Source organism: Rhineura floridana, chromosome 8, assembly GCF_030035675.1.
Source record: "Rhineura floridana isolate rRhiFlo1 chromosome 8, rRhiFlo1.hap2, whole genome shotgun sequence".
Taxonomy (NCBI): Eukaryota; Metazoa; Chordata; class Lepidosauria; order Squamata; family Rhineuridae; genus Rhineura; species Rhineura floridana.
In genome coordinates this window covers 107,462,076-107,474,576 of record NC_084487.1, presented here as the reverse complement: position 1 = coordinate 107,474,576, position 12,501 = coordinate 107,462,076, and the positions used below count along the sequence as shown (strand labels likewise).

Genomic DNA, 12,501 nt, shown 5'->3' with positions numbered 1-12,501 from the left:
AGCTCAGCACACACATGCATATACACTTGGTGACTTGGTGGGAGAGAAGTACAACAATATACACAGAGGGAAGAGAAGCTATAGTGGAGGCAGGGATAGAGATATTGTGAGTGTAAGGGGCAAGAGAAGTGTGTGTGTGTGATGGTTACTAATGTACTAATAAATGTCATGTCCACATAAAATCATATTTGCTACAGTATACTGGAGAAATTTTAAAATAATTCTAAAATACTGTACACAAACTTTTATATTTGTGGCTATTTTGAAGGTTGATGTTTATTATTTGTTCTGTGTCACTTGCTCTCAGGTAACGTTACTTTCCTTCCTAGTGGAAACCGAAGTTTCATTTCTTGATTATATTAAGGGCGGGTAAGTGATTCATTTATAATTCTGATCTAAACAAGGTTTTTATTTATTGATTTGCTTGCTTACTTATTTAAATCCTAACTTTCAGGATATAAGTCCTCCTAAGGCAGCTTACAAGTAACATTAAATTACATATTTTAGAAACACAGTAAACAATATTAATATTGTCCTTGCCACAGGTAGTTGTCTGTAGATCACCTTGGGGGGGGGAGCAAGAGCAGGCCCTCTCTCATCTGTAAACTCTAAACTGATATTGCCAAATGATGACCTTCACTAACAGCAATAAAGACAACATAATTTTTTATCATGAAAAATAAACATGCGTGTGAGGATATGCAGTGTGTACACTGTTTTCTTACAAAGGCACCGCTGCATTGGAAGGGTAAATAGAGGCATATAAGGACCTGGAAGTTAGCACTCATTTTAATATAAAATGTACCTGCTCACAAAACACTGAGTCAGCTGTTCCTAGAAAACTAGAGGAACTGGAAGCTTTCTCACAGAACCTGGTAACAAGCCACTTTAAAACCATAACTAAGATTAACCACCATTTCATGTTTGGATATAATGCTAAGCTGTGTTTAGTTGAAATCAGAACCACACCCTTCCAATTGCTACCTCATGGCCATGCTGGAGGAGAGGGGAAAGTGCATAAGTCTTACGTTCACCGAGACTTGGTTTTGTTCATAATACACCATCATGTTCAAATGTAACCAGAGTGCTAAAGATTAAAAATCCTGAACTCGATGAAGTTTTACTTGGTGGAAATAATGAGAGGGAGACTATGATTTCTTTCTTGATTTGGGAACTCATTTGGGTTACTTAATTCCCCTTCATTCCACTTTGCTCCAAATTGATGTAACAAGGACGTGAAGACAATAGGTTGTACCAGTAAAATGAAAAAAGATATCTCAGATCATTGATTTGATTGATTGCATTTAGAGATTATCTTTCTGCCAAGACACCCAATTTATTTATTTATTTTATTTAAAACATGTATACCCTGCCTTTCCTCCAAAGAGCTCACAGTAAATAACAACTATGCTAAAACCTTAAATGAACAATATCAAACATTAAAACAGAAGCAGAAAATAGTAGTCCATGGCAATAATAGGTTTTCAAAGCCTAGAGACAGTTAAAAAAACTCAAATGGGTAAGAAAGTAATTCGCAGCCTATACACCTTTCTAAGAAGAAAAGGGTTTTATCTGCTGGTGAATTACTGTGAGAGAAGACGTTAGTCAGGCTTTCCTCCAAAAGAGTTTCAGACTAGGTGCAGTCAGTGTAAAGACCCTCTTCCCGGTCCCAAGTTTATCTTTATATCTGATGTGAGCCTCAGGTGGTGGTCTCTTCAGGAGCTGATGATGTGAACTCCCTGGTCTTGTCTCCTTTCTGCCTTCCTTACATGGCATATGGGGTTTTAAGTTGTCCTTCAAAAGGAACGAATATATCACTGGGATAGAAAGTATAGCATGCAAAATCCAGAGGCATAATTGTAAGAGCATTGGGGAGGAATTAAGAGACAATTGCAGAGAGAGAGAAAGTGTTGAGACTTGCCTTTGGAAGATTTGTAATCCATTTTGGCAAGTACAGATGCTGTCTATATTGCATTGCTTTTAATAGATTGCACACTCAGATGCACATCCAAATGATGCTGGTTGTTAGAGCATGCCGCACTAGTTTCCTAGACCACCTCTCCACCTCTGTGAACAAATTCTCCTTTTTTCACCAGTCAGCTGTTAGGGCCTAGTAGTACACTTACACTTACATATACACACATGGGCTGGGCTGACGTGTCCTGTGCACAGCTTCGTGCTTCATTCCTTGTTATGGGAGAGCAGGATTGTAGTTAAGATTTTTGCACTGTTTTGTACCTAGCACAATATAGCCTACTTAATAGTACAAGCCTATACATGTATACGGAGAAGTAGGTCCTCTTGAGTGATTCCCATTTCCTCCGAGATAAATTTGTGTGGCGTTTCAGCCTCAGTCTACATAATCCCTTGTGCACTCCATTTTAAGACTGTTACAAACTGCAAATTTTTAGTCTTTTCCATCATGCCTAGTATTTTTCTTTCTTCCCCCTCCCCCCTTTTTATGGGGGGGGGAGGTTTCCTCATGCAGCCTAAAGAAGAGAGAACTCTTAGCTACTGGGCTAAGTTCAAGGTGCCTGTTGTGGTATACATAGCCCCATACAGCTTGGGACCAGGATATCTGAATGATCATCTCACCCCTTATATACCCTGTTTTTCACTGTGTACTGCAGATGAGGGCATCCTGCAGACCATCTCATCCAGAGACAGGACAAGATAGGAGTAAAGGCTTTAGTATTGTGGCACCTACCCTTTGGAATTCACTCCTCTTAAATATTAGACAGGCACTGTCTCTGTTGTCTTTTCAGCACCTACTGAAGATCTTCCCTCTTCAAAAGCCTTTTAAGCAAATACCTTTATCCCAATCTGCATCAGTATTGGAATTCTTTTTAATATGCTTTTTTATCACTTGTTTGCTACCCTGGACTCTTTTTGGGAGGAAGGGCAGGATATAAACTTAATTAATAAATAAAAAATAAAAAGCTACCTCATTAATTTCTGATGATTTAAGGCCAAGCTGGACATTATGTTGAATATGTGATTGCATTTAACATTTCTGGGTTTATTTTTCTTTATTGTCTAAACATGGAGGATAAGGCTATTAGCCATGATGGCTGTGCTCTTCCACCATGGTCGAAGGTGGTATGCTTCCGAATGTCAGTTGCTGAAAACTGCAGGAGGGGAAAATGCTGTTGCACTCAGGTCCTGCTTGTGGGCTTCTCATGGGCATCTATCTGTCCACTGTGAGAACAAGATTCTGGACTAGATGGAACATTGGGCCTGATCCAGCAGGCTGTTCTTATGTTCTTAAATGGCAGCCTTGGGGGACCTGATCAGGACTGAGGCCATGGTACACAAGAAGCAGGTAAATTCTTTCCGTCTCTGTGTCATGGTCCCCAAAAAAGTTGTCCCCAGACAGCTGCTATTTGTTGTGGGAGGGAAGCTGCTGATGGCATGAAATAGTCATTTCAATCAGGACCGGAGAAGAGGGAAGGGGAGGATTGTGTTTGGGGTCTCTCCACCTGCTATTTAACAACAGCCAAACCAGACCAAAAAAATGCAATCATGTATTTCAAGTCACATGCAGTTTGGTCCTTAGTTGTTCTTGCTGAGACTTTGGATTTTTTTCCTACCCATAACATTTGTGTAAATTGAATGGAGGTGGTCTACAACAATATGTATTTTTTATTATACAAGTCAACTTTCCTTTAAAAAAAGGATTACTCCTTTTCAAATAAATTTAACTGTCACTTCTTAATTGTGCCTTGCTGCTCTAAATTTATATGTACACTTTCAATTGTTGGATGCTAAAGACATTTCAACATACTGCATTTGAGAATTACTCTTTTTAAGTAGCAGCTTAATAATAAATACTTGATAGCAACATTCATCTTTAAGTCATCTTTATTTATTTACTTTATTTCACAGGACTCAAATAAATTTCACTGTGGCTATTGATTTCACAGCTTCAAATGGTAAGTGTTTTTATTAAACTTAGTATCCACGCTATATTTTATTGTGTGAACTGTTTTGGCATTGAATACTTTAATTCATTTTGTTTGCCCTATCCGGGGGGAGTCTAGCACAAGTAAGTTATGATGACTTGAATCCAAATATTTATATGTAAGCAAAAAGGCACTTTCTTCATGCATGGGGAGAGCTTTTTCATGTTGCACTCCCCCAAATGTCAATTATTTATTCAGAGGGTCCCCCATGAGCATATTTTAAGGTGGCACAGGAAGCTGCAGCAGGAAAGGGAAGGCTAGCAAGTTCTCTCCTATGAGCATAACTCTGCCACAGAAATTAGGGTTCAAGCCAGGAACCTAGGCGTTATATTCTCTAGAGAGGGGCTTTCACTTTCTGTGAAAAGTGCTTGTAATGAAAACTATTCTCCAGTATGCTGGAGTGTATTGCCTTAAAAGATCAACTTCATCTTTTCCTGTTTATTAGGAAAAAAATGGTAAACCATTTTATTCACCCAGGCTGTATGTTTTTAGTATGCTTAGTATGTTTTTAGACAACTTACCCATTGGAGACTACTCATCTACAAAGACTTAGCTGCCTTTATGATGTTGGATTTATTTATTTATTAATTAAAATATTTATAAGCAGCACTTTTCATAAAAATGTATCAAGGAGGCATTACAACATTAAAAACATGATAGAATTAAAAACTAATAAAAACATTAATTAAAACAATAATAAAAGCATCCATAAGTACTGCATTGGTTGGAAAAGAAAATTCATATTAAAAGTTCAGTTTCAGGAGACGCTTGAAAGAAAGCGGATGTTTCCTGCCAAACCTCTATTGCTACGGAGTTCCACAGGGTGGAGCCTGCCACACTAAAGGTTCGGTCCCTGGTGGAGGCCAGCCGAAACTCAGGGGTGTGAGGAACTACTGAGAGTGCCCTAGCAGAAGATCTCTGTGATCTTCATACGTAGGGAGTTAGGTGATCCTTATTGTTTCTGTCTAATATACATTTTTATTAATTTAATTAACAGAACACTTTGGCAGATGGACAAGATAACTATGGGGAAAAGTGTGGACTTGTGCATATCTATAAACCACACTCTGTGTGTTTTTACTTTTATAAAGAGCAGTCCTTGATTCCAGATGTACTGCCACATTCCACAGATGTCAGTAATGCAATTTTGGAGGGCTGTCCCTGAAAGAAAAAATAACATTCAACATGCACAGGTTCTTGGGCATGCTAGAAACTCTCTGGATTTTGCCTCATCGTACACCTAAATTAAATGCAAGTTTAAAAAATATTTAGAGCACACTTAAATCTAAATTCATAATGGCAAAAAAACTGTATTTCATACTCAATAGTTAAGACAGAGCTAGTATGGAACCTTGCATACAGATCTTATAACGCATGCTAAAAGACACATCCCAGTAAAGCCCTCCAAACAGTGTGTTTTGTTTCAACAGGTAACCCTGCCCATCCCACCTCACTCCATTATATGAACCCATACCAGCTGAATGCTTATGGCATGGCATTAAGGGCAGTAGGTGAAATAATTCAAGACTATGATAGTGACAAAATGTTTCCAGCGCTAGGTTTTGGAGCAAAGCTGCCTCCAGATGGAAGAGTATCACATGAATTTGCCTTGGTAAGAAACAGATGTATCTTTATTTTTTTGTATATTAAAATGTCCTCTGCCTGTGTCTCATGGTTCCGTGTGTGTGTGTTGTTAAAAAAAATCTATCCAACTTTTAAGGCATTTTTTTTCGATAGGTTCCAAACAGGGCAATTGTTTGTATACCTGCCTACATGGCCCTCCAATCCTGTGAGCAACAAATCAAAAGTGTTCACCAGCAGTGTTGGTTTTTTTGCTTATGCAGTCACAAAAATGTTCCTGTATGCATTAACTTAAAAAAAACATGCATTAGGTTTGCTTCATCCATTAATATAAATCATCCTTCAAAGATATCTTGCCACAGAAATTGCACTAAATGAGTGGGGTTGACTGGGTTGATTGGTTAAGGTAGCATAAACAGCATGCGGTGATGCTTCTCTGGGCAGGTGCTATTCCCCCAGTAGCTGAGTGAAAGAACCTACCTTTGGTAATTCCTAAAAGCACCCTTTGCAGTCTCTATGAAGGATCAATAATAGAACATTCAAAAGAAACCAGTGCTATTTCTTGCAGAATGTGCGATTGTGCAAATCTCATCACACAAGATTTCATGCATTACACTTTGTATAATTGCAGTTCTTAGGTTGAGTGCTGGTTCTTCTCAGCGTAACTCATTTGGTTACATATGAGGGATATAGTTGTAACAGGGGAAGATCTAGAAAGAAACTGCAAACATTTGAATTAAAATTGCATCAAATAAGAGAGAGAATCTACAGAACAAACATGTATGGAAACAGAATAATATCAGCACATACTTTCCAAACTTGTAAAAGTGTTAGCAAAGCATATCAAATTAAGAAATTTGTTTTTGGCATACAAGTACAATTAAGGTAATTTAACAAGACAATTATCAGTGCCCATTAAGACTTCATAGCAAGGCCAGAGAGTGCTGTGAGGGGAAGGATGTGCTATCTTCAGCACCTATGATTCAATCTGCCATCCCCTTGTGGTACTTAATTTAAGGATAATTCACACAACCATTTGGGGGGCTGGTTTTTTCCCCCTTTTGTGGTGTCTGTTTTATCTTTTTATAAGATTATGTTTCTAATCTTTCCAAGATCTTGGCGTCTTAAGCCATATTGGATTGATAGTTATCCTGTACACAGAAGATAGAGGAATAAAGATCCAGAGCACCGTGGTAGTATGTTCTTAAACACCAATTTCATTTTCAAGTTAGTCATCCATGTTTTTGTGGTTGGTCCTCACAAAAACTGTCTGATGGATTACAGACTCCTCATTAGAAAGAGCTGGTGAAGGGTTCCAGGTCTATCCAAAATTACATATCTTTCTCCTTTCTACCTCCCCCTCCCCCATCTCATCAGGATGTACTTCAGGGTGACATGCAACAAGATTTTGGGACATATTAGCCACAATACCTAAAATGAACTTGCAGGGTCAGAAGCAATATGCTAGTGAGCAAACAACACAGAAGGGCTGTTGCCTTCATATCCTACATCTGAGCTTCTCTGATTGAGGAATTTGGCTGGCAAGTGTTGAACATAGGGTGCTGAAGTAGATGGACTACTGACATCATTCTTCTTATATTCTTATGGTGGACTGTTGGAAATGACAGGTCACCTGATTTTTATAAAGGCTCAAGTAGTTGTGTAAATTGGCTCCTACCACAGTGGCACTGACATATGATTTTGTGGTCTTCATGCTTTTCATTCTACTTCAAAACATCATGTTAAGTGACTAATTTCATGAAATTCTGAGGCATTACTGCATGTGATTCTTGAAAATATATTAGTTTATTAGGATTTATTTAAATTGAGTTACACTTTTATTTGTGAGAAGGTGGGTAGAGAAGAAGTTATACAACTTTTCTTTGGTGGAGTTGCAACACCTACTAGTAATAAAGGTTAAGCCAATGGGGGGGGGAATGTTAACCAATTTGGGAACTAATTTTTTTCCTAACTAGATAAAAGCAGTGAGATGATTTAAGCTCTGAGGTTGGTGTTCTTTCCTGCACTGATACTTCTAAATTTTGAACTGAAGGTTGTGTCAGCCTTGGACTATGGTGTAATGGGTATATACAGCATTCCAATAAGCAACAGTCACAATAGTTAATACTTTGTCCCTATTTTTTTTACTTATAGAATGGAAACCCTCAAAATCCTTACTGCAGTGGAATAGATGGTGTAATGGAAGCATACTACACGAGTCTAAAATCTGTACAGCTTTATGGACCAACAAACTTTGCTCCTGTTATTAATCATGTAGCAAGGTAATTATGGTAGCTATTCTGGGAAGTTTCAATACAGCAACATTATTTTGCCAATATCGTTATATTCAAGTCTTGACATTTAATTTTCATTGATTAGGAAGTTACAGTTACATATTTCTTTCGCAATAAAGGCTAGCACTTTGGACATTAATTTGGAGGATTAATTTGTCTTCAAGCTTCTTTGGCTCTACATGTGAATATTTTATTATTGGTTATGAAGGGAAGTGGAAGAGAAGCATTAGTAAGGTCTTATGAGCATTTTGATCAGTTTGGATTTTATATTCACAATACAAATTGGCTGAAGCAAGAACCACTTAACTTTATTCATCACTGTAAAAAAGAGTGTGTTTGTATATTGAGTTGATTCCAGATATCGAAAACAAACTGTGAAAATTCTATTAACTGGTGGACATCTTAATATCTTCAGCAGTGGAGTGCTGCTTTAGAAAAGCCAGCTCATTATTTAACTCAGCTTCTAGAAGATCCATATTTTCTTTGACCAAGGTGCTTTAAAAAAAGCTTTCTTTTTGTAACATTTGTTAGTTGCTGTCTTCAAAAGAAAAAGTCTCAGAGTGAATAAAAAATCACAAATAAAACAATCAAAACCAGAAAATGTAAAACAATGAGTACAAAAATACATGAAATGCTAAGCCAATAACATTTTTATATAGGCAAGTCCTACTCACTCCACTAAAACATAAGCACCACCATAGGGGCCAACTTAATTACCAAAGGCCTGAGTAAATAAAAAGGTCTTAGCCTGAAAAGGCCTGTTCTCGTGTGGCCACCCTCTGCACTTCTCTTAGGTGGGGCACACAGAGATGGGCCTTTGATAAAGACTGCAGGGTCTGGGCTGGTTCATAGGGAGAGAGGTAGTCCTTGAGGTATTGCGGTCCTGAGCCCCATAAGGCTTTATAAGTCAAAACCAGCACTTTGAATTGGGCCCAGAAGCTAATCAGCAGCCAGTGCAGGTGGGCCAGAATTGGTGTAATATGCGCAGACCTTCTGCTCCTAGTCAGTAATCTGGCTGCTAATTTCTTCACTAGCAGTAGCTTCCAAACCCTCTTCAAATGTAGTCCCACATAAAACACATTGCAGTAATCTAACCTAGAGTTTGTCAGAGCATAGACAACTGAAGCTAGGATAACCCTGTCCAGATAGGGTTGCAACTAGATCGCCAGCCATGCAACTTGCGTGACAGAAGTGGACCCTTTAGTGGGAGTGCAACCCCTTCCAGAACAGATTGAACCCTACCCATCAAGTTTAGGGAACCACTCCCTAAGAGTGCCTCAGTATTATCTGGACTGGGCTTCAGTTTATTGGCTGTCATCCAGCCCATTACCAAAGCCAGACACTGATCCAGCACATCCACTGCTACACCTGCAGATGTAAAGGAGAAATAGAGCTGAGTGTCATCAGCATATAAATTACACTTCAAATCTCCAAATCTCAGCAGTTTTATATAGATCTTAAACAGCATGAGGGATAAGATTAATCTCTGTGGAAGCCCATTTTGAAGGCTCCATAGGATCAAGCAGCATTCTCCAAGCACCACTCTCTAGAGACAGCCATCCAAATAAGACTCGTACCACTACAAAGTAGTGCCACCCAGGCCCAATTCAGACAGGATACTATGGTCGATGGTATTCAAAGCCACTGGAGATCATGGAGAATCCACAGAATCACATCCCCCTGTCTGTCTCCCGACAGAGGTCATCATATAAAGTGATCAGGGCAGGCATGCCAAAACCAGACCTAAACCTGATGGATCTAGAAAATCTGTTTCATCCAAGAGGGCCTTGGAGGTGCTTAACAACCAGCCACTCTCGTATCACCCTCTTTGTGCCCAGTTGAGAAGACACGATCCAGAGTGTGGCCTTCTAATGACAGATTAGGACAGCTCCATGGTTGTCATGGTGGCCATGAAGTCCTGAACTGTCCCACACTTAACAGCCTCAGCATGAATGTTGAAGTCCCCTCAGGACCGTCAACCTGGGGGTTCTCAACACCACTTCTGAGACTACCTCTGTCAGCTCAGCTCAGACCATTGGGCAGTGAGGTATACAGTAAATGAACAGAATCCCTAATCTGTCCTGAGTGCCCAACACAAGGTGCAAACACTCTTTATCCCCACTGGACAGGAAACCTGGAGAGAGAGATCAAACTGCTCTGATGCTGCACTGAGTACCCAGATGGGCACAAAGAGGTGAGACTGACTCCACCTGCTCACCCATCCAGGTCTTGGTAGTACAAGCCAGGTTGGCCTCCTCATCCACAATCAATTAATGGATGAGGGAGACCTTATTTAAAGCTGACCCTACATTCAATAGCAGCATCTGTAAGCCTGAGGGCTGGCTGATAGAGCAACCATAAATCTGCTGGATAGAGAAGGGACTGGCACACAAAACGCCCACCAGCTGTCTGAGTTGTGTCTCCCTCACATGTCTTTCTGTTCTTCCACCATACCTTACCCAAGACCACTGCAGTTGACCCCCTCCCAAGCTTTCCCCAGCTGATCTCATCCCAGGCACATAATAAAATAAAAGGACAAAACAAAAACAGAGAAGCAGCAAAACAAGCCCCAGGTCAAATGAACCAGACACAACTTGGGAAGACAGCCTACCTCACAGGAGCACTGAGCTTATACAAGGCCTTTCATTAGATGTTAGGGAGGTGACCCTTCCCCTTATGTCCTCCTCAAAGATTGCCGCCTTTCCAGGGAGTGCCATATCCACATGAGCCCAGGAACAGGACTCCCCTGGAAGTCCAGCCCAGGTGGGCTCTCAATAATTTATTTAATTTTATTTATTTATTATTTGATTTATATCCTGCCCTTCCTCCCAGCAGGAGCCCAAGGCAATTAGTCAGTGGGGATGGGGCAGGCTTTCCTCTGCATGCCAGTGGTGAAAAAGGCCAGCTTCCACAGGAGCAGGGAGTGCAGGCAGCTGTGGAACAGGGCTCATCTCCAATGATGGTCTCCGTATTTGCTGCCTCCAAAAGAAAATATCTCACCTCCAGCATTGAGCTTTCTAAACAACAGATTTTTATTGGTGATCATAAGCAAATTTTATTTATTTATTTAAAATATTTCTACCTTCTACCCTATAATAGGGCATTCAGGGCAGCTTACAAAAATAAAATCAGACATGTACATAATAAAATCGTAAGCAGTAAAATCACAAAAACATTAAAATAAATTAAAATACATAAAATACAATTAAAATACAACATATATGTGTGTGTGTGTGCGTGCGTGCGTGCGTGCGTGCATGCGTGTGCGCGTGCACATATATGCATATATATAGGGATTGGTACTAAAGGGACTACAAAGGTAAAATTTAATGTAGAAGACATAAAATCAGTGTCAGGCTCTACCTTCAGTCTCTCCCAAAGGCTCTCCAGAACAAGATTGTTTTCAGAAGTCTCCGGAAAACCAACAGGAAGGGTGCAAAGCGAACTTCTTGGGGTAGGGTATTCCAGAGCTTGGGGGCCACAGCTGAAAAAGCTCTCTCTCGTGTGCCTGTCAATCTAACATCTTTCACTCCAGGCACGCAGAGGAGACCAGAGGCAGCTGATCTTAAATCCCAGACAGGTACATATGGGCGTAAGCAGTCCCTCAGGTACATTGGTCCAAGGCCATTTAGGGCTTTAAAGGTCAGAACCAGCACTTTGAATTGGGCCTGGAAACAAATTGGGACCCAGTGGAGTCAATAAAGCACAGGGGTAATATGCTTCCTGCTCCGTGCTCCAGTTAACATTCTGGCTAAAATGGGGCAGGGGGAGAGATACTTTCCCCCCCCAAGGAAAATCAACATTATAATGACTCATCCTATAAAGGCTAACTATGTATTCATGCAATACATATAACACTGTCCCAATGCCATTTTTTTTAAAAAAGAAAGCATGCAAGTCTAGGACAAAGAACTTAAGAGCAGAAAAGCAGGATGGAAGAAAAGTGGCCTGTTTCTCTTCTCCTTATGATACATGCATCCTATTTTTAGATCTACAGGATTCCAAATGTGATTGCAGTAATAAACACTGGTTTATAGTCCTCATCAGCATGACTTGTGATTGTATTGCCATGATCATATATGTAGCTTTAAAAGCAACTTTGAATAAACATTGACAAAGAATGTTAAGTCAACAAGGATTCTTTTTAATGTCCCACAATATAACCAAATATTGTAATATATATTTTGATCCCACGTTACAAAACAACCTGTCCTGTCACTGTGGTCTGGTTCACATGACACAGTAAAAACAAACCTTGGCTACAGCTGGTTATTAGTGAGGAGAGGACTCAACCAGGAGCCTAGGTTTGGACGACACAATAAGCCAAACCTTGGTGTAGCTCAGCACAGCATAGGAACAGAAAGGATTGGGGGGGAGGAAAGCTAGCTCCTCTTTGACAGCCTGCATGTTCATGTGGTCTTGGTAAGCAATAGTTTGGCTTACCATATCATGCAAACGTGACCATTGACTTGTATTATTTCATGTGGCCTTAAATATCCATAGACTTGCTAGATCAAGCTAGACATGATAAATACACATAAGGGTGTCTAATGATGTGATAGTTAATAAACATACTACAGTTACCTGTTGGTTGTTTTAAATGTTGTGTCTGGGTTTTTTAGTTTGTTTCTGTAGTACATAGATTTAAATGCAGTTTGAAAGTT

At 39.8% G+C, this 12,501-nt stretch overlaps 1 protein-coding gene across 3 annotated transcripts in view; it reads left to right on the top strand.

The window, feature by feature from the left end:
* Positions 1-12,501, top strand: part of CPNE8 (copine 8) — a 97,094-nt gene that overhangs the window by 69,165 nt on the left and 15,428 nt on the right. For all 3 annotated transcript variants that reach the window (XM_061640312.1, XM_061640314.1, XM_061640313.1), the window contains 4 exons: positions 308-369; positions 3,886-3,932; positions 5,393-5,574; positions 7,698-7,825. In XM_061640312.1, coding sequence (XP_061496296.1) covers positions 308-369; positions 3,886-3,932; positions 5,393-5,574; positions 7,698-7,825 — 419 coding nt within the window. The remainder of the gene's footprint in view (positions 1-307; positions 370-3,885; positions 3,933-5,392; positions 5,575-7,697; positions 7,826-12,501) is intronic.